This window comes from Bombus impatiens, unplaced genomic scaffold, assembly GCF_000188095.3.
Source record: "Bombus impatiens unplaced genomic scaffold, BIMP_2.2 scf_0019, whole genome shotgun sequence".
NCBI classification, from domain to species: Eukaryota; Metazoa; Arthropoda; class Insecta; order Hymenoptera; family Apidae; genus Bombus; species Bombus impatiens.
The window spans coordinates 71,774-98,833 of NT_176438.1; the positions used below are offsets into that span (position 1 = coordinate 71,774).

Here is a 27,060-nt window from a genome sequence, read left to right on the forward strand (position 1 = left end):
GCTCGAGACGAAACCTTCCTCAACGTTCTTTTCGTTAAAGCCTGTAGAGTCGTTTTCGTGCGTTGCCAAGAGCCTCGATGCCATAGCTCGTTAACGTTTCGAGTAAACCATTAAACTAGACCAATATATATGAATAATTAAATATAAATGTGTAGATAAAATTTCAGTTATGCTGCAGTTACCACCAGCCGCTGTGAAACGGTATTCATCTAGCTCAACCTGTAGACCGCTGATTTATCTTATTTTTCTTTTCTTTTTTTTTTTATTTAGATTAAAGATGATTAGCAGCAATGAGTTAAAGTTAGGGCGGGCTATATAAAAATGCGTCAGTTATGCTAGCGTTACCAACCGAGGGCAATCGGATATCAATCTAAACCAATCTGTAACCTGTTGATTTACCTTTATTTATATTAAAAACGATTAACAGCAATTAGTTAAGTTCGGATTGGACTGTGTAAAAATGCGATCTTCTTTATATCGAAATGGAGTGTAATGGAAATTAAATGTAATTAAAGCTTTTTGTGAATATCGCGGAAACTAAGACCGACAGACGGTAATACGTAAGTAATGTAACCGTATGTATGTACAAATAATTTATTCATTTTTATAAATAGAAATCAATCTGACTCACGTCGATTTGAACTTAAACCACGTAATATTTTAAAAGTCGAACAGACTTAATCATTAAACTTCTTCATTTAAAATTTATCTTAATTCAACATCTTTATCTTAATTCAACATCGAGGTCGTTAATTCAACATCGAGGTCGCAATCATCTTTATTAATTTCACCTTTACATTTTGCTCCGATAGAACTTTCCGGACAACCAAATAGACAACACAAGAATAACGATCAAAGTATATTGATAAGATATCCTCATAAATTTTAATGGACTTTTCATATTTTAATGTCTCGATTAACTTTAAAATTCCAATTTAAATAGAAACGTTTCTGGCAATAAGATACTGGAGAAAGGAAAAGTTACCTAATAAAAATTGAAGAGACGTGTATTTATTTACTGGACGCGGAACGAGACGTAACTGGTCCACGGTCGTTTGGTAGTAGAACACGAACGGAAAGGGAAATAATAAAAGCAGGGGATTAATGGACAACGAGTCGACCTGTTCAGGATTCTTATTATCTCGGCTCGTACGTCGTACATGACGTTATTAACAGTCGGCGCGATTCTAGTCCGTAGTACGGGCAACCTTCCAACAAGCTGACTCTTAAAAACCGACGCTTAAACTGTGTTACGCGGCACCGACAAACCTCTCGAACAAGTCACCCGTTTACTTAACACTAGAACTACCACACCAGACAAATTGACTGGTTCTACAATTTTATATATGTGTCAACCCTCGTTTAAGGATCATGGCTCCAGATGGATTAATAATATCAAAAATCTACTACATAACATGGAATTGCTTCTGTAAGAAAGTAATAAATCAATAAATATACAAATATTCTATTATTACGTACTTTTTAAAGACCAGTCATTTTGACTAGTTTTCTCATTTTGACTGGTTTTGGTAGAAATATCTTCGTGTTGACTATCGGTAGTTCTAGAGTTAAATGCATACGTATAAGTGATACTTGTTAAAGCTATTTACATATGTGTGTATCTATATGTACAAGTACTTACCTCGTCACTCTCTGCGTAGCGCCACCCAACACAGATCCTTCCTCCTTCAAGCCAGGATAGATCTGAAAGAGAATCGTTCGTGTTAAAGAAATTTCGAAGCAAACGAATATTCATAAGAATCTTCGTAAATATAATTTGACAAACTGATGTTACATACGGAGGCAAGTCGAAAACGTAGAATAGAGTTCGTCGATTTGACGACTAGTTTTCGAAAAAATAACGCGTCGAACACGTTTAATTAAGAATTGCTTTGCAACACAGGTGTTCTATGCATTTGGTTGTACGAAAAGTGTCTTTCTTTTACAGACACGTTTTTTACAACGATGCATCTTTGTAGAAACGTGAAATCTAATCTAATGTTGCGATATATTGATAGAATAAAATGGATCGTACGTAATTCGATACAATAATATAAAACGGAAAATGTGCATCCATTTTTTCGAAAACTTTTCGGATCTAATACACTCTTGGCAAATGTTGAAATTTCATTTTCTTCCATAGGAAACGGAGCGTCCTATAAACAAATTGTATTCTACGTTTACCACTTGTCTTCAGAACCAGAACGAAATTCAACTCTATCGAGAACGAAGCAACATTTTTTGCGAAGAAATGTCACTCTACATCGTCACTTGTCTTTTCTACTTGTCTTTTCACGTAGAATCGCCACGATTACTAAGGTACCCTGTATAGGGATCTTCATAAAGTCAGGCCAACTTCCTGCGTACATCTCGTTGGAAGATGGTCGTTCTAAGTTTTCTTTCGTTCGACTTGAGCGTGGCAGTAACACCGGCAGCTCGTGTAATTTTCTTCCGTGTCGTTGCGTTTGAAATATTTCTCGCTTGGATCAGCTCCTCCGAGCTTTTCCCATTTGCCGCGCCAGATTACACGAGCATCGGTTGTAACCAATCCGGCGCTATGCTCGATCGGCCCTTTAAAGGATCGGCAAGCGGCGCGCGTAGACAAGTCATTAACAACATGGAGAACCGATCGTGCCTGCTCCACAAGCCCACGGGAATCCGGAGCCAATTTACTACAAACATACGACGTCGAAGAAGGATCGGACGATCCATCTTCAGGAGTCGATTAAGCTAATTCGGCTTGCTTGACTCGCCGCCCCTCCTTAACGCATCCCACGCAATGCGGTTTCACATTGTTATGGAGCGATAACGAGGGAACAAGGAGGAATTTTGTTTTCTATAAAACTGGCATGTGTTGTAGAAATCATCATTTTGTAGATGAGAAAGGAATCGAATAGGAAGCTGAATAGGAAGATAATTAAACGAAAAATTGTAGGAAAATTTGCAACGGCACTCAACAGTAAAACTTTTCAACGGTTTCTGTCCCGCGGCTTGCTACACAAAGACACTCTATCTACGACCGGACGACGGTAACGCTGTGGTTAGCGCCGTTGGTTACGAACGTTCAAGACCAGGTTCAAATCCCGGCACTCTTAGTCTGGTTTTTTCTCCATGATTCCTAAATAAGATTCCCAATCCGGATGAAGACAAAAATCTCGGCCTATGCAGCACACTATCACGACGACCCTATCCACCTCAAATTTAAATTATAAATTTACTTTTGAAATAATGTTTAAATTATAGAAAAGTTATATAAGAAACTCAAGTGTATGTACGTTACATTGATTTTTTGTACGATGCATGTACGAATTTCTCGAAAGTACATTTTTATTTATCTTCTGATTCTAACGTCACTTTATTATTAAACCGAAGAATTTTAATACGATATCCTGCTCTTCGTTGTAGGTTTCAAATTGCACCGATACGATCGTGATAGTTGGCGTCTCGTATAATGAAATTCCAAACTGTTCTATGCGATGCACGCGATGCATACACGTAAAAGTTTCCTGAGGCGCTCTAAAAAAAAATACAAGCGAATCCTACAGCTAAAGTAGAAATGGAGAAACACGCGTGTCTCGGGTAAACCTACGAACGTTACGGAATATTTCTCCTATCGTTGGCAATAGCACACCGAGCGGGAACATCGCAGTTGAAAGATCAGGCTCGACATCAGAGAGAGAGAGAGAGAGAGAGAGAGAGAGAGAGAGAGAGGAACTACGGGCGAAGTTTACCAAAATCACGGTTTAAAAACACAGAAATAAAACAAGTGTCGGTCGAGGAAAATTCCCTAGATTTTTCACGTTACAAACGTACGAACAAGATGAGAATCGCTGGAGTGGTGGAATTTCGCGACAGTTACAACGGGACTACTTTAAAATTTAAATGATCCGTGTCCGTGTCCGTCAATGCCACCTGTAAGTCCAATTTAATTTGGTGCAGCCCTCTGTCCTGGAACAAGCGTCGCTCGGAGATTTAATTTTTCCACGTTTGTCAGAGACACAGTTGGCTGGCGCACGCGTGTGAAGGAATCAATTTTTGCGGGACAATGCCCGGAATTATATTCATGCCGTGGCGTAGCCTGGTCGGGCTGAATATTTCAAAGTCTCGCGCTATCGGCAATAACCGTATCTTTTACGCAACGTCGACGCTGAACTATCGAGCTGCTTTCCCGTTTTTATGGGCCACGATCGACTTTACGATCGGCTTGCCAGCCGAAATCGAAACGGCCGAATTGTTGTTATTAACATCAAGTTTCCAGATGAGATTTATAATACGACTAATTTTCGATGAAATTTATAATTCGATATTTCTAAAGAAAGTCGATAATTCGATAATATTTTTCAATAGCTGACAGCTTTACAACGACAAGGAAACGATTACGACGTTCGAATTGTATTTTATTGGACGAGAAATGAAGGCATAGGTATCGCGCGAGACAGTTCCATCAACTCCACTTTGTATGAAATTTCCGATCTACTCGTACACAATCTTTTTTAAATTACAAATTTTTCTTCCACGCAGAAATAATTCTCCCGTGAAACGCATCGTCAAATTCGTCCAAATTGTATCCTTTAAATTAATTTTTAATTAATCGAGTAATGGATATGGACGTCTATGTATTGCTGCGTTATTTATTTAAAATGTAGACACTAAAATGTAAAATGTTAACAAGCGAGAATTTCCTGAAGATTTGTAGAATTCGGCAAATAAAGGACAATGCTTATACAACAGGAAACATCTAGAAGACGTATGAATTTGTCAAATTGGAAAATTACAGTTCGAATAACGAAGATCAAAAATAATTCACTGGGAAGGGGAAAAAAAGGGACAATTGCAAGTACACGAGAACTAAATTCAACGAACAGCAGAACCACAGAATTCGAAGTACACACGAAGCACTTTCTATCCCAGAGCTGTTCAACAACTGTAACACGTATTTCAAAAAGCTACAGTCTACCGAGCATGTCTCCTCGATTGCCGCTCTTGCCCGTTTGAAACCGGAAGATTCTACTTGCAGCCGCGTGCACAGGAAGGCAGTGGCAGAATGGAGTTGCGTTTGATCCCTCTCGACGATCCTGTCGCAAGCAATTGTGCAATCACTACGACTCACGCAGCTGAGTTGCACGAGTTGCATAATTCCCCTTTGTATCTGCGCGACCACGAAAACACAATTACACGAAAACCGGTGCCTGTGTCGATCTTAACAGTACACCACGTCGTATCAAAGATCGACCTTTAGAAATATTTTCACCTAATGATCGTGTATAGTCCTGACAGCAGAAGCTAAATAGCTTTTGTTCTTTACGGAGTTACAAACGCTCGTCCAATGTTGAAAATTTAGTTTCATTTAGTTTAATCTAATTTGCTTTGCTTTGCTTTAGTTTACCTTGTTCTACGTACGTGCAATATGTATCTTGAGATTTAATGGTTTGATGATTTTGACGATGGAACCGGTTAATTTTCACGGAGTAACAGGTTGTAGGATTTTTCTTTGCTCTGTGCCGAATTCTTGGTAATAAAAGATAATTGTAAGTAAAAAGGTGTAATAGGAATTGGTTGAAACTTTTCATACGTAATTTCTGATTATTAAAGTTTGCAAAGAAACATTGAGAATTGTTTAATCCGATGTTACGAAGGTAATTTTAATGTTTCGTGGGGGGAAATGTTTCGTACGCTTCAGGGACAGCTAAAGTTCTAGATTTTCAAAATATTCCAATTAATAATTCTACTATATTATAATAAGACATTTGTTAAATCAGATGTTTGAAATTTTGTTGGAAGATATAAAGATTCTGAGGGGAAGAAATTCAGAAGTGAGATTTCTCTTGGACAAACAAGATAACATCCATCTTCGATTGCAAAGAATCATTTTCACAATGCACGTGAATAATGGGAGTAATTTAGGAGTAAAAGCTCGTAAAAACTTCTCTTGCAACCCTGTGCGCCACATAATCGACCGCTTTATGCGCCTCTAGGAATCGTACACGTGTCGTTTCCGCGCGGTTTACATTGCAAATTCGTCTCGGAGAAGTCGTGTTACAGTCGACACGTTGCCCGATGCGAAAGTTATCCCGGTGATTAAATTACAGCGTCAGTTGTCTGCAGAATCAAGCGTATTGTTTCGATACTTCTACCAGAAATTGCTATCAGACACGAGTGTAACTCGTACTTGTTATCAGATTTTAATAAAAATCTACTAACCTGGAGTTTGATTAAATACGATTAAAATTACGATCTTGTCGTATCGACGATACTAAAAAATATATCACTTTCTGATAAAAATCCACTGTCTTGATATTTTACCAATTACAACGTTCGCTGTATCTCCGTCAGAAAATGAAATTCTTTCCTATTCACGGAAGAAGATATTTTAAAATCGATATGAAATGGAGCAAATTACTATTATTAGTAGAATAGAAGAATAATAATATATAATAGAAGAAACGAGAAAAATCGCGATGGTGATAGAGAGGAAGGGTCAATAAAATTGATAAGCAGCTCCGCGGGATTAGCGTCGGACGTTTATGGTTGACGATCCGGTGGTATGGGAGTTATTTCTTCCAGACGTGGCATTATACAGACATTCGATGCCGAACGTCAAATTCCACCAACGATATTCCACGTTTTACTTTAGCAACCGCGGTACTACACGTTTTCCAACTGAGAAACTGACGGTACTTTCAGGCGGCGTGTTTGAAGGAATTCGCGTTCCAGCCGATGCCTGAGAAAACTACTTACACGACAGAACGTTCAAAAGCGATAAGTCGCTGGCCCGTAAAACTTTATTATTTAGCAGGAAGCGCGAAAGAAATTGTAAAACAATCAGGTAACAGGCCGATAGCCGTGAAATCATGGATGCATATCGAAAAAATTGAACTTTCGTCCCGCTGGTGATACTCGTATTATGTTTAACACTAGAACTACTGGCATTTGAGACGTAACTATCTCGACCAATGCCAGTCAAAATGACTGATCTTTAAATAATACATAATAGTAGAATATTTTCATATTTATTGCTCTATTATTATCTTATAGAAGGAACTCCATGTTCTGAGATCATAAAAACTATAAAATAACGATAAGTACAATAATGAAGAATATTCAGTACCAAAACCTTTGGCAACAAGAATATTAAAATAAATTTCCATTGGTAAATATAAGAAGTATAATAACAATATAATAATAAGCGTAATAGAATAAATAAAATACAAATATAACTATAATATATGTAATAAATATAACTATAAATACAAAATTGATCGTTCATCACATTTCTCACAAACGTAAACTTTCTTCTGCGTGCATTTTCCGTATACATATTTTTTACAAAGATTGCAAATGGTAGTGGTCTTATTATTATTACAGTACCCTATCTGACACCATTTGCGTAAATAAGGTGAGTTCTTTAACGTACTTTGGATCTCAGATGCTCTATGTTCTATCCGTGATTTTTCATTGTCAGCGACAAGTTCATCTGCTAATTGAAACATGAAATCTTTTCTGGATATCTGCTCACCTGTGGTTTCCTTATATAAAATCCAGGTATTTATGCCAGCTAAATCTAAAATATTAATATTATTCTTAGTATGAATTAGCGGCAAGAGAGAAACGTAAATCGTAACTTGCTTCCTCGTAATGCTAATTTTAATATCTTATCTAACGTTTTCTTGAATAGAACTGTGAACGTTGATCAGATTAGCGTGGCAGAATGATGTTAGCGGATGATCGAGTTTGCATCGTTCTGATAGTTTGCTTCAAGTTGATACTTTTATATTTGGTGCAAGTGGAGTTTGAAAATTTATAGAAACTCGAAGGTTGAATTGAAATTTCATTTGAATTCAATTTCAGATCAAATTGAGGTCAAATTGAGATTTCATAGTTTTGATGAGAATCTTAAAGTCTGAAATGAATTGCCGGTACCGTGTATGTAATAAAAGTCAAAGGCAAAGTCGAATTTCTACGGCATAAAAGCACAATCCAACGATATTAGCAGTAGATTTACAGTTAAAAACCATTCCTTGGGATTATTATACGACAAGGCGATTCGACCAATCTCCAGAAAATATACCATTCAATTACTATGGAATTGTGTTTAGAAGAATACTGATTTACACACATCTTCGCGTAAATTGCATTTGTCACGTGAGCAAATTCAGCATGCTGTTTGCTGGAATAATAAGACTGACTTCCTTGAATAGAAACGATGAATTTATGTCTCAAATTTATCTCATTTCCTCCGGTGAACCACTGTTGTTCCAAGTCACGTACTTGTTGCAAATAGAGAACGTAACACTGTGACGTGTTGTCGACGGTTGAAAAGCAATTTTATTATTAAGCCGACGCGAGAAGACTATTACCGGCTATATATAAAGCTTGCTTTACGTAATCTTTGCTCAATAAAAGAATCATTACTTCCTGATGCAATTTTAATTCACGTCCAAAACGAACATAGACTGGCCCTTGCGATATTGATCGATAAAGTTAGAGAAAATTTTCAAGATTTCTTCAGAAATATACGCGTGTTATTTCGTAAAGACACGTTACGATTTGAATGAAATAAAATTTAATGCAACGCGAAAAGCATTCGTCGAAAACGCAAATATAATGATCACGATTCGTCGTTGATCAATGATCGATAAGATTAATATAGAAACGTATGAAGTAAATGAAAGAAATGATTGGAGACACGTTGAGAAAAACACGCGTGATTTTGTGAATTTGTTACAATGTTAACAAACATATTGAACATTTGAATTGGTAGAAAATGGCAGTGACTTCGCATCGTTCGTGCGCATCGAGCGTTATCAGTCACGGTTCTTCTTCGATGGCTTGGATTTGATCAACAAACTAGATATTCCAATACAAACATGTTAAGTAAATGGAGGACATTTTTCAAGACACAATCGTAAAGATACGCGCGCTCGTCGCTTTATTAACAATACCTGTGTTTCGTCTCCACTGAGCTTCGTTTCATCTGCGCATAAATTGCACTTATATTTGATTGAAGAATAATTAGCAATGTAGGAATGTGAATTTGAAAGCAATCTGAAATGCATTTGTCTTTATCAGCTTCTAATTCCATAATTATGCAAATTTCCGGTCAAGCAATATAAGCAACGTAGAAGATGAACAATTTTCTGTCTACTTTCTACCTACAAAATTTTGAACCAAAATCAATCGATATGAAATCCACTCGTCTTTCAGAACGTTCAATTGCACGATTATAGAAACTTCTGACTAAAAGATGATCCGTTTAATAGATCAAAAGAGATTGGAAAATACAGCCAGCACAGAGAAACGAGAATTTTTCGTTACATTTTTAAATCCCAACTGGAAAACGTTGAAGGAAAAATGGACGTATCAGTGGCGTGTTAGCGACAGAAGAAGAAAAGGGAAGAGAAACGATCGGTCGTAAGTTTCTCGCGCTTATTACCGGCGAACACGAGCATTGCGTAAACACGTACGCCGCGTATTTCTGAAGAGGTGAGCAACGCTATTCGTTTTGCACGAGAAGGTCGCAACGGTGTATCTTTTTAATGCAGAACAGACTGTGACGTCTATTTACGTTGAAGCTCGTTTCAACGAGCACATTGAAATTTTCCTGCCGCGGAATATCAAGGATATTCACTATATTAAGTGTATATACTCTTGCTCGACGTGATATTGCTAGTAGCCGGACTGGTGCACGCTGAAGAAACTTTCACAAGAAAACGATCGTTTTTCACTGGGTTTCTTTTTCCTCCCCTTGTAACCAATGACAGACACGTGTTCATTTTTATTCCATTTAATCGTTCGATGCAGTTTACTTATCGTTCGTTTCATCGTTAGATTTATTTTCGTTTTACATTCGTTAGATTTATTTTCCCTGTTGACGCAGAGTTTGAGAAAAGTTACGCGCCAATTTTGTCCATAATAAAGCTTAAATCACAGTAATTATCTTGTGTTTACGTTAAATACGAGAACATTTTAGAACTTGAAGCAGAAATTTCGTCGGGTTATAATAACGATAATAAATTTTGAATCATTAGCCGAAAATTCTACTCGATGGGATTCCCCAAAATTCGGTTTCTCTCAACCTCGAATTTCCTACGATCTCAACGCCGCTTTCCTGAAAGGATTCCTGTGTCGCCTACTTTCGGCTGACGTGTCCACCAAGAAACGTAGGTGATGCCCATTTTTGGTCCACCACACGTTCCATGCCTCGATATGATATCATAAACAGATCTTCTATTGTACTTTCCTGTTCAGATCCGCCAAAAGTTAACACGTCGATATCTTTGCTATTTTTCTTTCTTTCTTTCTTTCTTCGATAAGTAATAAAATTCAGAAGAAAATAGCAGCTGATTGTTAAAAGGCGTTTAGGAAGATTTGAAGCGTCGTTCAGAGCAGAACGGAAAGAACAGCAGGGGATCAATAAAACGGAAATTGGGGCAAGCTAGCGTATGCCAACAGTTAAACGCAGGGAAATTCGAAGGAAGGTGGTTGAACGTGATTTAGCTGATACCTTTTCAAAGGCATCGTGTACAAAGTGATGTGCGGTGGCTTTGCCACGGGTCATTGAACTTCAAACGAAACTACGTGACTTTGCCACAGACAGACCCATCGATGATTTTCGAACTCAGAGAACGTCATCTCGAACCTACACATCCAATTTATGCATTTATCTAACGCGTCAAATAGCTATTTCCTCTAAACAATTTCCTTACTGTTAACATTACCGATTTACACTACGATGCAGTTTAAAGCCAATTTGAAAATATACGTAGAAATTACAAAAGATTTATCTTTGTACAATTATATAATTAACACGCATTTATCGCGCAAGTATATATCTGACAGAAATCACAAAACTATTCAAGTAACCAATTACCCATTATATTAACAAACACTTACATAATTAGTTACATATTTATTTATTATTATTACATATTCAACATTTACATAATTAATACGTCTATTAATGTTGTGTACCGGTTGTTTGCTAAATAGGACAATAAATATCTTGTAATTTCTACGCACATCTTAAGATTGGTTTGCAATGTGACTAACACGATCATGACAGTCGTTACAGTGTTAATAAAATTCTAAAACACGCGCGCGCCATATGAACATAAAAGTTTTCTACGATTAAGCGTTCAAATACTTACACGAACCAGCTGCTCTACAAACAAGTGTCGGCAAAGAAACATCAGATTCGAATTATTGTCGTGCACATTCTAAATATTATGACATTCATGGTTCGTATAATTCCACAGATATCAAAGTCGGTGGCCAGATGTCGAACGTTAAGCAACAATATTTACGATCCCAATTGACACTGCGATACGAACCTATCAACGTTCTGCTAATGAATCGGAAGAGGTCGGATCTCGATAGACCTGGCGAGCGTGACAAGGACACGATCCTGTTCTCCGCCAATATTATTTCTCAAGGATATAGGAACATCGAACGTGAATCACGAGATGATGTCAGTGAATCGTTCAAATAGAAGATTTACGGTTAAACACTCTGTGTTTTATTGGTGTTTTATTTTTGCGAAATCATAGCCGTCGAGAAAGCAAATGGGAAAGTTTTGGTCTTTAAACGTTTGCGATAAAATCAGATTGTATGTTTCTTGTTACACTTAATCGTGTGATTAATTCTCCATACATTGACTGCTGGAGTTTCTCTGAAGTTTATTCAAAAAGTCGATAAAACATGTTGAGAAAATAAATACTAAACGTTGTTCGACGCAGAATGTGTTTGATTAATTGCTAAAAGATTTCACCAATTTCTTTCCCAAGAGTTTGGTTTTTTCTTCTTTTTTTGGGGGGGGGGAGAGATTCTTCTGACACTGTTTCTTCTTCCATACAGATTCTACGATTTTTGAGAACAAATTTTGCAGAAATCGAAGCGTATATTGCAACGTTAGAATAAAAAGTAATTTTGTTTAAACAATATAAATTTTTCTAGTTTATGTAACGTACTTATATGAAGCATTTATTGTTCTCATTAAACTTTTATCATATTGACAAAACGGTATATAAATTATTTCATTCGCAATTTTGTAAAGCTCCATTACGAGACTCTTATTCGATCCTCAAACATCAACAAATAACGAACGTTCTATTCTAATTCTAAGAAAATTTCCTTGACTTTAGCATCGAAATATACCAGCAGTACGCTCAACGAAACTCGAAAATTGAAGAAAAAACGTAGATTCCAAGACGACAACTGAAGCAGACTTACGAGCCCCCAAAGGAATTCAAAAATTACAATCGTTCGGAGGAATTTTAAAATAAACTCTTCTACTCTGGTCGATCCAACGCAAAGTTGAAAAAGTGGAACACGAGGTCCTCAACCGGGGACCAGAAATTTCGACTTGCCATTTCTTCTTTCACCTGCCTGAAGCGACCTGCCGAAGTTCGAGTATACATACAGCATGTTTCAGAAAGTTAGTGAGAGAAATTCACGTGCAAGTAACGCTCATAGAAATAAGCAAAAAGGACGTAACAGAAATAGATGCAAATATCGACGAATATCCACGTTTCGGAATTATAAGATTTTCATCAGAGAAATAGATATTACCTACTTGGAGATATTAAACGCTGGCAGCGGATCAAATCTCTGTGATCACAGATAATAAAAAAATGGAATCTAAGCAGAAATTCATTTTACCTTAAATATAGTAATGAATGTTACACTTTGGATATTCGATACATTTTTGCATTTTATATAAAATATTCCCAAATCTCCCGTAAATGCATAAAAATCCGCAATTTATTAATGATATTTCAAAGATTTATTTACTATTATTACTAATTATATTTATTAAGACTGTTTTGCTTGTTTCGACGAGCGATACGTGGCGGAAAGATTTAGCACAAAATTCCTGAAACATCCTGTATAGAGAAACGTGAATCAGCAAACGTATGAAGCATAGTACGACATTTCTTACGCGTAATCGGTGTGTACGCAAGGTGCGAATCTCGACCGCGATAAGAAAACGTAGCCGAAGACCGGAAACGGGCGCAGCCGGAAGCAGTCATTGACGTTTGTATATTTCAAGCAATGTGAACTGGTGCTTCGCCGAGATAATGGGAATTAAATGCGAACGAGATAATAGCCGCGATATATCAAGTCTTGGCGAAACTGTTAAACATCATCAATGGATAAATCACATTGTCCTCTGTCGTATCGTTTCTTTCGAAATTCCGACCTTTTCGAATTCTGTTGCTTTCCAGGTCGGACAAGGCAAACAATTTCTATTGAATTGTTAAATTGCGAAATTGAAGAATCGAACTCTCTGAATAAAGTAAAAGGCGCATGTACAGGACGTACGAATGTCAGCTACGTTTTTCTTCTAAGTAGAATCGCATCTCTTTATACGTTGGTCGATGTATGAAATTATCAAGTTGCTCGTTGAAAAGATTCAAAAGCAACCTGCCACTTTTATTTCTACAAAGAAGCATTGTAACTCTCGCAAGTACCATTTCGAAGAAAAAGGAATGAAAAGGAAAGTTGGCAGTGCAACTTGCAGCGGAAAAAATTCCCAACTGTGTAAAAAATAATCAAATTCATGGCTGAAAGTAAAGTAAGATTTCATACTTCTTTTAAAGTACATTTACCAGAGACAATTAATGCGAAACGTGGAACGTGAGAACGCGGAAAATTCATCGGGAGCGGGGTGACGCGCGTAAAAACTAGCAAAGTTTGCTTGGCGTCACGAGCGAAGAAGAGAAAAAAATTGGCCAATAAACACGCGCCGGCCTCGATTTTTCCTCCTTGGTCGTCTGTTGTTGCGCAACCGTAAATCCTTGACGAGCCCGCGTTTTCTCATTTAGCAGCGCCAACTTACCGCTTCGCGTCTAATTGATCCTTCACAGATAACCAAACCAACTTATTGCAACGATCTATAGATCACCTCTTTTCGTTCTCTATATTTTCTTCATCCTTTTTTCTCTTCTTCTGCCTCTTTTTTATTCAGCTTAGAAGGATTTTAAGCTTAACGCTGTTTGTTCAGCGAGAAAATATTTAGTTGCCTTCCGGATCGATCCTTTCGTTTCTGTAAATGTTTTCTTTCTCGTAGTAAATAGCAGAAGAATGTTTCTTAGTGTTTGTTTGAGAACAAACCCAGTTGAGAGTGGCGTTTTGGGTTGATCAGTTGAAGAATAGTAATTTGTGAAGAGAGTGTAAGATTGGAATTTGGAGGGGTTCTCGTGTGTATTTTTATTTGAAAGTTAAAATTTTAAAGGTGTAAAACCTTGCAAAAGATTTGTAAAATGTCGTAAGTAAAAGAAGCTAAGTATCATAATATTTTATAATTAAAACAAATCTCTATTTAGATTTAATATACCTTGATCACTTAATCGTATGACCATAAATTATAGGATTGAAATATTATTTGTAAAATTTGTAGAAATATATGAGAAAAACTCAAAGACAGTGTACTTGTCGTTTACCAATTAACATGAATCATTTCTCTCGATTCTTTTCGATTATTTGACAGAAAAATCTAGAGACTCTAATTAACAAAAATCACCTATACGTTGGCGTGTTACATTTGTAAATTTATAAGTCACTTTCTAAGAATAACATTTTGCTCCCGTAATAGGAAATTGCTTTATTTGTTTCTATTTTACTGGTCGTACAACATTACGGCGACCTGTTTCGCAGAGAGGTAAAACAAAGCTGGAGAAATATCAGGCAAACAATGCTATCGTAATGGGTGTTTAACGTTTTCCAAGGGAAAATAATTAGCAAATATCGCGAGTGGGTAACTCGAGGCGTGCATTACGTGGACCTTAAACGATGAGATATTCTGCCTGTCGCGATCAAAGGACACATTGTCCTCGTAGTTAGCGCGCTTCCTTACATTTGCCGATGAGGTTTTCGCTCATCATCAATTTCCAGGTTCCCACTATACTCTGGTACTCTCATTGTTTTATTTATTCATTTATGAAAATGAATAAAACATAAATAAAGATGTTAATGAATTTCAACGGAGAATAGATTTTTCTTGATGGTGCTGAAAGCAACAATTCAAGAAATAAGAAAGTCCATCTAAATTGATAATAGTTGCTTGGAGATTAGTTAACTCATAGAAATTTGAAATTGAAATGAATCTTTTCGTATACGTGTCTAGAATTGGAAAAGAATAATATAAAATTATAAAGCGAATGATATTACTCTGATCAGAAACTGTAAAATCACAGACACATCGGTAAACAATAGTTACAAATCTCCAGATATCAAAATATTTTCGTGGATTTCGCATCTTGCGTCGAGCAACAGACGGACAAATTACAAACAAATATTTGTAACTGTTAAGTAATTTCCGATCGAACGATCGAAACGAAGGACAAATATTTACGTAAACGAAGGAAATAGATTCGAAACGGGACTAAATTAAAATTCTGATTCAAAAATTCCTCTGGAGGGCCGGATGTTCTAATTCATAACAAAGAGACGAGGAAGAATCAATCCGGGAAAGCGGATAAAAACGAGTTATCATTATTATTCGCGGTACGATGTGCACGCATACGATTCGCGGCAAAAAGAAACTGCGAACGAAACGCGATTCAATCGAAACGAGTCGCGCGTGAAACAGCCACTGGACTGTGTAAAACGTACACGAATTGTATTTCACGTAACCACCGCGAGGAAAGAGACATTTCGTTCCAGCAATCAGAAAAATAACGAAATAGATCGATAATGGAAGAATGATCATCGGTACGTTATGCATGCGAGAGTGAAAAGAGAAAAAAGTATAGAAAAATGAATGTTTTTTCTTGGAGCTCCGAATCAAAGCGTTACACAGGCTATAATTACATAATCAGTTTTTGTTCAGACATCGACCAATCCACTGTGCGTTGTATACGTTTCACGATCGATTATGCAACAAGGATGGACCGTTACGCTCATTGGTTCGTTAACGTGCTCGTTATTTCTGAATTAAAGTCTTAATCGTTAATATGTAAATCATACAGTATAAAGTGCACTGATCGTCGGATGTAAAGATAACCGTAATTAACGTTTTCACGCTTTACATGTTAAAAAGTTAAATTGAGAATTGTTTTTGGAGAATTTTCAGTCGTTTTTTAAGAGACAATATTGGAAACAATAATAATGAGTAGCTTCGTTTCTAAATTCCAGTTTAATTTTGCATCGATTCTAAGGAGAATTATGTACTTTTTATACTGGGAATTGTGTATATGAGTATAAATGAAATTCTACTGTGGAACATACAATCATATCATTCATTCATTTCTCTTGTCGATTATAATTCAGTTTTACAGTAGATCTACGGCGTTTTCTCTCCTGTTTTACTCTTTAAACTTCCTTTTTTCTGTCACCATAGATATGCATATAGTAGAGACATGGTAATTGAACTTAAGTTCAAAATGTTCAAAACTTCTCTCTCTAGAAATAATATTACCAGATTTATATACATGGTAATAACACTTCAAGATGCGAAATTACTTAGGATACAACGATCACATCTTCCATTCCTATCTGAGAATTCTACTTCTTACCAAGCCTTACTTAGTTCTACTTTTTACCCCTTTGCTTCTGACATATGAACACAATCCAATCACGTCAAGAATATTCAATCTGCAGCTTCTTTTTTACAGAATAATTATTACAATCTCCAATCTAGATCTTCTCACAATAATGACGCATTGCCGGGAAAATTCTCTTCGCCAGAAATTTCAGTAGCCACCTCGAACCACTAGAATCATCCTCCCACATTTTACACGTCCAATCGCAATCGCTGATGAAAATAAATTTCCAAGCACGAGCGTATTGAGACTAATCGAGTTTGGTTCGGCTGACGCGAAATAGAAGAAGCTCGCCTGGTCTCGTTGGCGGTGGTATTACTTTAAGGGAGCCATGAAAATTTGATTCGACAGTGGAAACTTGAGCGTTTGCTCGGTTAACGCGGAGCACACGATCGCTGTTGATTCACGATGGGCAAGCTTCTATCGCGTTTAATAACTTTATCGTCCGGTAATCCGTCGACGGTGGATCGTGGAACGAGAGGTTACTCGAAAACTAGTTTATAACCGTGGATGGTTCACGGTATCGGGAATTTAAATAACTGATTATCGTGAGCGCACGTCGAGCACGGCCGCGCGTGCACGCGCGTGACGTGGATTTATCATGGTGCATCGGACGCGGGGACGCCGCTCTAATTTGGAATCCCAGACACGCAGATATGTGTGTAATTGCTAATTAACCGAGTGACGGTCCCTCGTAGTTGGATGATATACACGCGGCGACGTGACCAGCCTGCTGGCAAAAAGTTGCAACGAGCTATGCTGATGTACAGAAGCTCACGATAGTTGACGAACACTTTTATGAATATATTATGTATGTTATACGGAACATTTTGAAATTTCATTAACTGCGTTATGCGACTCGATTATTATGCGACCATATTGACAAAGTTTGAAAGAAATTTGAAAATATAAGAATACAATAAAAAGAAAATAGATATTTGGCGCAAGTACATAAATATTTAGCAGAAATCATCTCGATTATCTGTATTATATCGGTAGGTTTCAATACTTATTGCCAGTGGAGTCATCTTTGATATTTATCATACTTTTAAGATAGCTTCTCGTAACTAGTGTATTAATTTTTTTTACCAAATATGTAGTCGCAGTAAATATCTTGTGATTTCTATATACATTTTCAGATTGATTTGAAACTTTACCAATATAATCATAAAGTATTGCTTCAAGTTTCGAGCAAAGACAGTTTTTTCAACTGTTCCTTAATTTAAGAGAAAACAATATTTACTACACACCACGATTGCCCTTATTAAAAAGTGTAGATTAGATGTAGTAAGTGCATTATATATTTGTAACAGTAGTATTATTCATTAGTACTATTCGTATTCATAGATTCAAGAATTCAGATTTGATTATTAATAAATAATAAATGGCAACTTTGAAATGATACATTATACATATATATCAAACTACTTATCTAGCACCATCAAAATTACATGACACACTAAAATTACACATGCAAAATACGAACATAATACATCACATATTCTATCCGCTTCTACATCCTTCATTTATCATTAAAATAGGCCACATATATTACAAAGTACAGTTTGTATATCTTCATATATGTGTGCAGAAAAAAAACAAATTGAAAGTAAAAGCTAATATTTCTCCCTGGCTCTATTTCCCTTTTTTGTTCTTTTCATTTTATCGCTGTCCTATATTTCTGTTCAATTAAATCATCCACAGATGCATCATCCAGTTGGCCAATAAATAAATGTAGCAAGAAAGATCAATATAAATGAGAGAATATTTATCCACATACCCGATGCATGCAACGCACGAAAACCCGATCCAAAGAGGACTTTGAGTCCTGAGCCTTCGTGGTCTTCTCCTTACACCAAGCCTGTCCCATTTTTCTTCCTGTCCAGCTATTATCTCGACCGCTCCTCCCGCCACGTGCTTTGCCCTCCTCTCCTTGTTTCTTCCTCGACAGAACCGCCACGCCGCTTCTCTCACCGATAAGGCCGGATAATGTAGGCCATCTTAAGACCCGTTCCTCGTGACCTGCCACAACCGACACGTCTCTCACGCGTCTCCCAACGAGCGAGTAAGCGACCGCTCCACTAACGAGATACGTTGGTCGACCCTGAAAAAATTCGCAAACGTATCATATTTATTTAGATTCTTGGATCAAGATACGAGCAAATTAACAAATCATCAGTTATTAGAGCTTTGGGAGATTTGTGAATCTTTGAATCTTTGTACTTTTGAATTTCTGAATTTGTAAACTTTGAGAGCTCAAAATTTTGAAACATTCACTTTTCAAGCTTTCAGACTTTCCAAAGTATTCAAAGTACTCAAATACCAGAGATTTCGGATTCTTAAGTTACTGACTTGCCAAATTTCTGAAGTTTAAAACTGCCAAGTTTCCAAAATATTGAATTACCAAGTTCCTACGTTCCCAAGTTGCCAAGTTCCTAAATTCCTAAATCCTCGTTGGCAAATCCTCTTATTCGCTAGCTCTCAAATTCCCAATAAAATAAACTACAGAATAAACAAATTTCTGAGATTCCGAGAAATTTGCAAAAATTTCCACAAGCTTGATAAATGTACGATATGAACATTCTTAGACTGAGATTATTATGAAATTTACAAATATCCAAACTGTTGGATACTAATTCAACTAGCTAGATGTATTGTAGTTGATCCAAAATCGATTAATCTCAAGGTCACCCCAACCTATCCAAGAATCAGCTCACCGATAATCTCTAAGCCTCGAAGCCTGGAAGCTTAGTTTGATCAATACTGATCTATGGTATTCGGCCAGTAATGTATGGATCCCCGTGATATCGTTGAGAACACGATTTACTGCTTTGAGTGGTTTGGGCAACGCATACGAAGATATCTTCCTTTTCCCCTTAATGGACTCTGTATTCTCAGTCTAAAATGCTTAGGTAAGCATCGACATTCTCAGGAAAAAGAACTTATATAACGCTAGAACCGTGGACTTTAACTTTAAAATACACAGCGTTAAATATTTTATAGTATTAGTATATAATATTTTATAGAAAAATAAAAAATCTGCCACTAATCTTAACAGATAAAACAAGAGCGAGAAATAAGAAAAATTGTCCATCATCGAAGAATCTTTGCAAGACAAAGTAACATTCCAAGAGTAACGATACATCAATGAGACTAAGCAAGTCTGAATTTCAATATAATACCAAGGTGCATGCGCACGCCCAGGTATTCGAACCAGACTCGTATTGAATCTTTTCCCGGATGGTTGACCTTCTACCCACTATGATCATCCGAAGAATGTTAGAACACACCCCTTAACGGTGCATTAGCAAGTCCATCGTCACTATACAACGCTCCTTATTCTCTTCTTACAATGATCTAACCCCTTGTTCTCGCTATATTCACAGCTGAAACCGCCGGACCATCAAAAATCGATGATTCGGTAGAATAATTCGCGAATAAACGCCGCTCGTAAAACGATTCGAGTGTTACCTTTCGTCGTGCATCGGAGGAAGAGTGAACCGATAGCGTGAAATTACCAACGAAGGTAAGATGGAGCTTTGTGTTTGCGAAAAGTAAGAAACTGAATTAATGGGATGTTATATAGCTAGAGAATTCTCCTTTGAAAAATTGGTTTGAAGTGATGTTGGGATGAGGGCGATAGAAGAGATAGATTTAAGAGAGGCTTTTGTAAAAGACAAGATTGTAAGATGAAAATAAAGAATAAAACGTTTAAGGCCTTGTATATTAATTGTTAATATTTGAAATATTATATAAAAGCTAGCGAGTTTCTTCTAATTGCAGCTTTAATTTTGTTCGTGTTTTGCATGATTCTCGAAAATGAATTTTTTTATATAATACATAATGTCTGTAACGTCATGTTACATTATTTCTATAGTCTATCACCACACATTATCATCACCTGTCACTATCTACTATTACGACAATAGATGATAGTGTGTCTGTAATTTTGAGTCTGTGAATGTTTATTTAAAATTCTTCCATTGAGACTGTATGAGGTATATTCGTGACTGAGAAGTATATTCCTACCACCTGATGTAGCTAAAAGGTCAGCAACCTGCATTGTAGTTACATTAGAATCTCTCCATTAGTGTTTCTTATATTTAAATGCGAGTACAGATCAGTATCTACTAGAATTTTAAAAATATATTTTCTCAGTTTAGTAAATTATTTAGATAAGAAGATTAGATAAGATAAGAATTGCGATGTTTTAATTCGTTATTTGTAATGTAAAGCAGAAGATTCTAAATACCATTTAGAAAACAGTCTTCCATCTTTCACGCGAGACACATAAATCGATAGAAATTCCATTTTCAGCGATAATCCAAAGCAGTTTTATCCAATCTAATCATCGCTATAACTAAAACACATAAGAACTTTCACAGACTCAAAAATTCGTAGATTCGATTGAAATCTGCAGAACCAAGCATATATATAAACTTTCAATTAATTTCCACGATAACAAAAAATATACGAACATAATTCATAAGAAATTATGCAAAGCACAAAAATAAAAACCTTGAAAAAATTGTAAAATACTAATGTTCATTAAAAAATATATAAAGTACTGATATTGCTTAAAAGAACAATTTCCTGCAGAGCAGATGGAAGTTTAGAGCCACATGGACACTGGTTTTGCACCGCAACGTCCGCACCATGAATGGACAGGCAAGTGGGCCCGCAATGGGAACACACACGTGCGTGGAACAGCACCTACGACATGGTGTGGTCGCGTCACCGCGTGTACACGAGAATCGGTGAATAAGCGCGCGATTGTGTGCAACGCATAATCATGTTATTATACGCGACTCTTGTTCCCGTGGACTTGTTTCTTGCTTTTCTCCGGTGTTCACTATTCTCTGCATGTTATTTATCAGTGTCATCAGATCCTGACGGTTCGTCGGTCAACGTTTAACGCATCGTTAACACGCGGTGTTAACCGTGTCGCTTAAATAATACGATTATCGATGCTCTATTAAACCTATATAACGTCATACAGTTCCAGAGTTACATAGTTATGTAATTACATATATTTTTTACATTTTATTCTATTTTCTTATCATTGAATTATTTTATCTTTTTCCCTCGTTAATACATTAACACCATGGAGGAACATTAACATACATGGAGGAACTTTTCGGGAAAACGATCTATAAGATAAAATGGTGATTTAAGTAAGTTGTTTTGGAAGTTTTAATTCTATTTATTTTAACAAAAAAAGGTACGTAACGAAATTTTGTAAACTTAATGAAAATGAAGATGTTAATTGTCACTTACTTTTGCAAATTATCAGACACGTACCGTATTATTTAAATGTTCCATCGAAGGATGTAAACTACTCGAAACGGTTAACAGGGTATTGCGTAATTTGACTCGTTCTAGTTTTTCCAAGTCGACTTTATCGCAGAGACCACGTGAAGCAATGTTCCAGACAGCGAATAGAGAGTCCGAGGTTGCGTAAACGCCATGTTGTCTTTAACGTGCCACGCGCGGGACCATGCAAATCGCTTGGAACTACCGTATCTGCATTTAATGTCTGTAGTTCTTGAAACTACAAAATTTTAGATTTAACGTTTCATTATTATTACGCTACCTTCACTCGTTTATCTTTATTTAACGTAACTCTGAATGTGAATCTAGAGCACACTTTACAGCTAGTCTAAATTGTACTTTCAATGAAATATAAGTTTACGAGCCTTGTTAAACATTAACATAATCGTAATTTTGAAATATTCTGTGATATAAATAAACATTGTTAAATAAAAGTTGAAGCTATTTCGAATTACAACGTATGGTACTATATTTTTTCTTTAATATATATCCTATATAGATATATTTTTTTGGTTACGTATATGTGTATATATAATATAATCTACTTTATATATCTATTAAAAAATTATAAATATTTCTGATCCACTGTTTGAATAAAATATCTACGAAAGAAGATCAAATATTCTAAAGCAACTTTCTAAACTTCATCGATTCTTATACACTTAACCTTAAATCGTTGTTCGAAGTTATGATTCTACCACCTACATAAAAATTAATTTCAGAATTCAAAGTTATCACTATATTTCTTTAAAATCAAGCGTGTTAAAGTACCTTTCTTCATTACGTTACAAAATTCTACCAAACTTCCTTAACCTCGCGACATTAACCTTAAACCTCCACAAGCGTTACAATTAGACGTGCAAAAGATGATTCTATTCATTTGCAGCTTCTTGTCCTTAACTTCGTCGAAACCAGCACGAAACGAGGAGGCACGCAAAGAACAAACATAAATTAAGCACACGCGAGTAACGCGAGATATCCAAACATTCTAGCGGTCTCCACGCGCGTGGTCACGTTCGCAATTACACGCAAATAAAGGAAAGGAGGAAGGAACCACGAAACAACGCCGCGGTCGCACTTTCTAACTCCTCCGAATCGTGCATCGAGAGTTTGCACCTGTACAAACGGTCGCAGCACGAATATGATATAATCCGATCGTAAATTAAAGCACTAACGATACGTATTGCTCTGGCCGCACCCTACGCTATATACATATGTATGTAAAAACTTAACTTAACCTACACTTGTTAATCTGTTCTATCAAATAGATCTGTTGTATTAAATTTGTCTTACATATTTAATTACATATAATTAACATATACTTGTTAATCTATTGACAGAGAAAGATGTTTTAACTCGTCATTCAGACAATAATTTAGATAACTTAAACATCACCTATCTTCCTATTTTCATGTTTGTTACAAATATATCATGTTTACATTTGCAAGAGTTTCTAACCTAACTGAGATTGATTTGTCTCTACATGATTTCATAATTCTAGAAATTCTTGATTAGAGGGCGATTCGACTAATGAGTTAAAAATTTGGACATATTTATACATAGGTGTTAAAGAGATAGGAAGAAACAAAAAACAATTCTGAGTTCATATCATATAGCCTTGAAAGAAGCTTTAGATCCTTATCTAGCTAGAAATATCTCAAATTATATATATATATACTTGTTTTGACGCATGAAACGTATGAACATTAGCTTGCCGTTGATTTTACGATCGTGCTATATTATTTTCAAGAAACAAGAAGTCGATAGTATAAATCGAGTACATCGAGCAGGATTTTTAATATTCAGCAATGAGTCTGTTACGCAACCGTGATTCGTCGGCAACGAAACGCGTCCAACCGTGATCTCATCACCGTTCCGCGAAAAGACTGTAAATATTTTATAGAGACTGCTCGAAATACTGATGGTTGCTGGTAAGAACGTTATTCGTATACAATCGCGAGTTTACGACTTATGGGTGCGTTTTTAGTGAAAAAAATTGCTATCGAGAATATTTAGTATATACATAATTTATAAATGAGATAACCTAACTATGAATTTTGTAAATGTACTTGTTACGTACAAAGTACAAAGATATATACATAGATTTATATGTATAGATGTACAATTAAAGGTTAGATAAAAATAGAATCGCGATTGCGAGCATAACAAGCATTACGTATATATCGGCATTTAGAATTTGCATGCAGAGTATTTGTATTCAAACACCTTGACACGCCCAGAGATTCAATAACTATATTTAAAATAGAAAGAAAGGAAGTTTTACAGCTTCACGTGGACCACACCTTTTAACAGAAGGTTTTCTTATATGTGTACAATATGCGCTTCAAAATTTGAATAAATACATTTTACAATGCCAATAATTATTTCTATTTATAGTAATAATAACGTAACAGTAACTTAAATAGACTAAACACATAGACTATACCACAATAAAATATACCACACACTTCAGAAAGACTCAACTCTATAAACTTAACCCAATCATTACTCTAACCCATAATCATAAACATCAGCATTCTAAAGAAGAATTCAAATCTACAAACCTATCCCAAGCAGTGTCATTTCCCATAACCATAAATATCATTCATCGTAGAAGGACTCAACTCTACAATTCTAATCCAAGCATTACCATTTCCCATAATAATAAATATCACCGATCCCAAAAAGAACCTCAACTCTATAAAACGTAACCCCCAAAAGGTACCATTTACCATAACAGTAAATATCATGCATCTGAAAAACATTCAGATCTATCTACGAACCTTAGATTTCATCTGACTAAAACAAAAACATCATATAAGATAGGAATTCAACCTAGAAAACCCTAGCGAACCGCGCGAAGCATCCGAACTACGCCTGGCCGCAGTCTGGACCTGAATTCAAGTTCAGCCAGACCAGAGATAAAGTGTCAGTTGAACCTGACACCAGGACTCGCTCAATCTAAACGGAATTCGATCACGAACAAGATCAACCTTCCAAACCTAGCCCAAACTCGATCCAACGTTTCCAGACAACGCCTCAAGCACATACCTTTTCCTCTGACCCTCAATATCCAACCAGATAGTTCCCGCCAGCAATCACTGAATTCCTCGGTATGTTCGAAACAACACTTCAGCTTCCGATCTTTTAACTTAATACTCCTATAAGTAAACTGCGGATTTTTATGCATATTCATATTTTTGTGAATATAATGAAAAAAGTAGAACGTCAAAAGAAAATTATTTTACTTACCAAGTATCATAGGAAGCACTATATTTTGAGTTGTTTATGTATTCTTTCATATTATGTGCATTCTGTATAATTTTACAGTTTCAAATTTCCTATAAATGCATAAAAATCCTCAGTTTAATCATAAAATATGTAGATAGAGATATATATAAGACACTTTATGAATGATATTCACAGGATCGACAACGCGATCGCGATCCTTTGGACGAGGCGAGTACGCGCGCGCAGCTGCCTGGCTGCAGGGCAACTGGTACCGTACTGGTACCAGTCGGTCAGATGTACGGCACCGTGAGTACGCGGACACGGTGCATGCCGGACAGGTTGTGTGTATCGTTCGGCGTAGATGGTCAGGTGGTATGCGGCCGTAGCGAGCTGTGGCGCGATACTGTGGACCCGGCTTAAGGCTTTCTAACCGCAGCCTCAGAGCTACATACACTGTGCTCCTCTCGTTCGTTAACTGAAAGACAAGTTGCAGAGATAACAAATTGATATATGTATAACTACCTACATATGATCAGGAGCCGATTTCGACAAGGTTATGATACAGAGTGAATACGTTTTCTGACGAACTCAATGCGTCAAAGCAATCAAATATATATATATAAATTCTGTATAAATATAGATTCTTATGAATGTATGCAATCCGGCCTTCGGATGTTTTGTTCAGAATGAAACTCCGTTAAAATATCCATAGCTTTAAACACACTAATTTTAATTTGATATAATATTAGTTTGGTACTGCTTCAAGAAGAATCGATATCGATAATTGATATCGAGTATCTAGAATTTCTATACGTATCGATATTCCCTATTGTGTACTTTGGAATCGAATTAATCAAATATCGTTAATAGTATCGGTATCGATTCGATTGCTGCTTAGTATAAAAGCAACTATATATGTGCGTACATACACCTTCGCTCAAAAATCTTAATTAAAATTATAAGTAATAACTTATTGTGATTATAATTCATACTGTAAATGACAAAAGAAGATATGCTACTAATATATCAATAATTTTGTGCAAAATGTAATGCAAAATTTATAATCTATCTCAAGTATCATAGTTCTATTAAATAAGACTTTTAAGCGGGAATGAAGTGTATATGTGTATGGAATGAAAATATGTAGTGTCATTGGCAATACTGCTTTTAAGTTAATCAACAAGAGGATCACCCGTTATACCGCGTCACAATCGTCGTCATCCTCGTCGTTGTCGAAGAAATCGCTACTCGTCCACCTCCACGTTTCTTCTCTGCATCTTTGGGAAGTACATATCTTCCTTTCCTTTCCACGTGTCCCTCATGCCTGGCCCCTTCTCCGCGCATCGTTTCAGTAGAAGGGGCACAGTAAAGTTAATGCCCAACAACAGGAATCCAGCTCAGGTGTGGCCAAGTTCCTTCTTTCTTCTCCTTTCAGGAGATGTTTGTTATCATCCCTATGCTCGTTTTGACGTTTTCGGATATTTTGGTGACTCTCGAGGTTAGGTTGCGTAGGCCTGCTTTTTTAACCTCTATGTCTAAGATGACGTAACGCTTTCGTTGGGTTAGAAAGAGGAGGATTTAAATGACTATATATTAGATTATGGATTAGAAGGAGATAGAGAGAGGAGATATTTGTTGGAGGTTCGATTTGTAATGGTAGGTGGAGACGCTGAGAAATTTGTTGATTGGTTTCAAAGGGATGCTATTAATAGCGTGATTAGATATGTTGGAGTCATATTTTGTAAAAATAAGAAATTTAATTTTAATGGTTTCTTCGGATATATGACCTGAAAAGGACATTATACTTCAATACATATTATTAAAGTATAGATAGTTTTACGAGGAATATATATACAAGGGCATTAATATTCTCTAAAATAAAGGAGTTAAATATATATAAATGTTTTTGTAACAAAAGGTTTTCAATATATATCTGAAGATATATACATTCATATTT

At 36.2% G+C, this 27,060-nt stretch overlaps 1 protein-coding gene across 6 annotated transcripts in view; it reads right to left on the reverse strand.

Moving 5' to 3' along the window:
* Positions 1 to 25,474, reverse strand: part of LOC100746641 — a 47,734-nt gene extending 22,260 nt beyond the window's left edge. For 2 of the 6 annotated variants that reach the window (XM_012382250.3, XM_012382245.3), the window contains exons 1-3: positions 21,843 to 21,878; positions 18,322 to 18,645; positions 1,643 to 1,704 (exon numbers count right to left, since the gene is read on the reverse strand). In XM_012382250.3, the coding sequence (XP_012237673.1) occupies positions 1,643 to 1,704; positions 18,322 to 18,645; positions 21,843 to 21,863 (407 nt within the window). In that variant the 5' untranslated portion in view covers positions 21,864 to 21,878. Of the gene's footprint in view, positions 1 to 1,642; positions 1,705 to 4,957; positions 5,150 to 18,321; positions 18,646 to 21,842; positions 21,879 to 24,923; positions 25,045 to 25,124 lie in introns of those variants that run through there. The other 4 variants (XM_024366174.2, XM_024366178.2, XM_024366182.2 and 1 more) reach the window with 4 other exon arrangements.
* Positions 25,475 to 27,060: the final 1,586 nt, after the last annotated feature.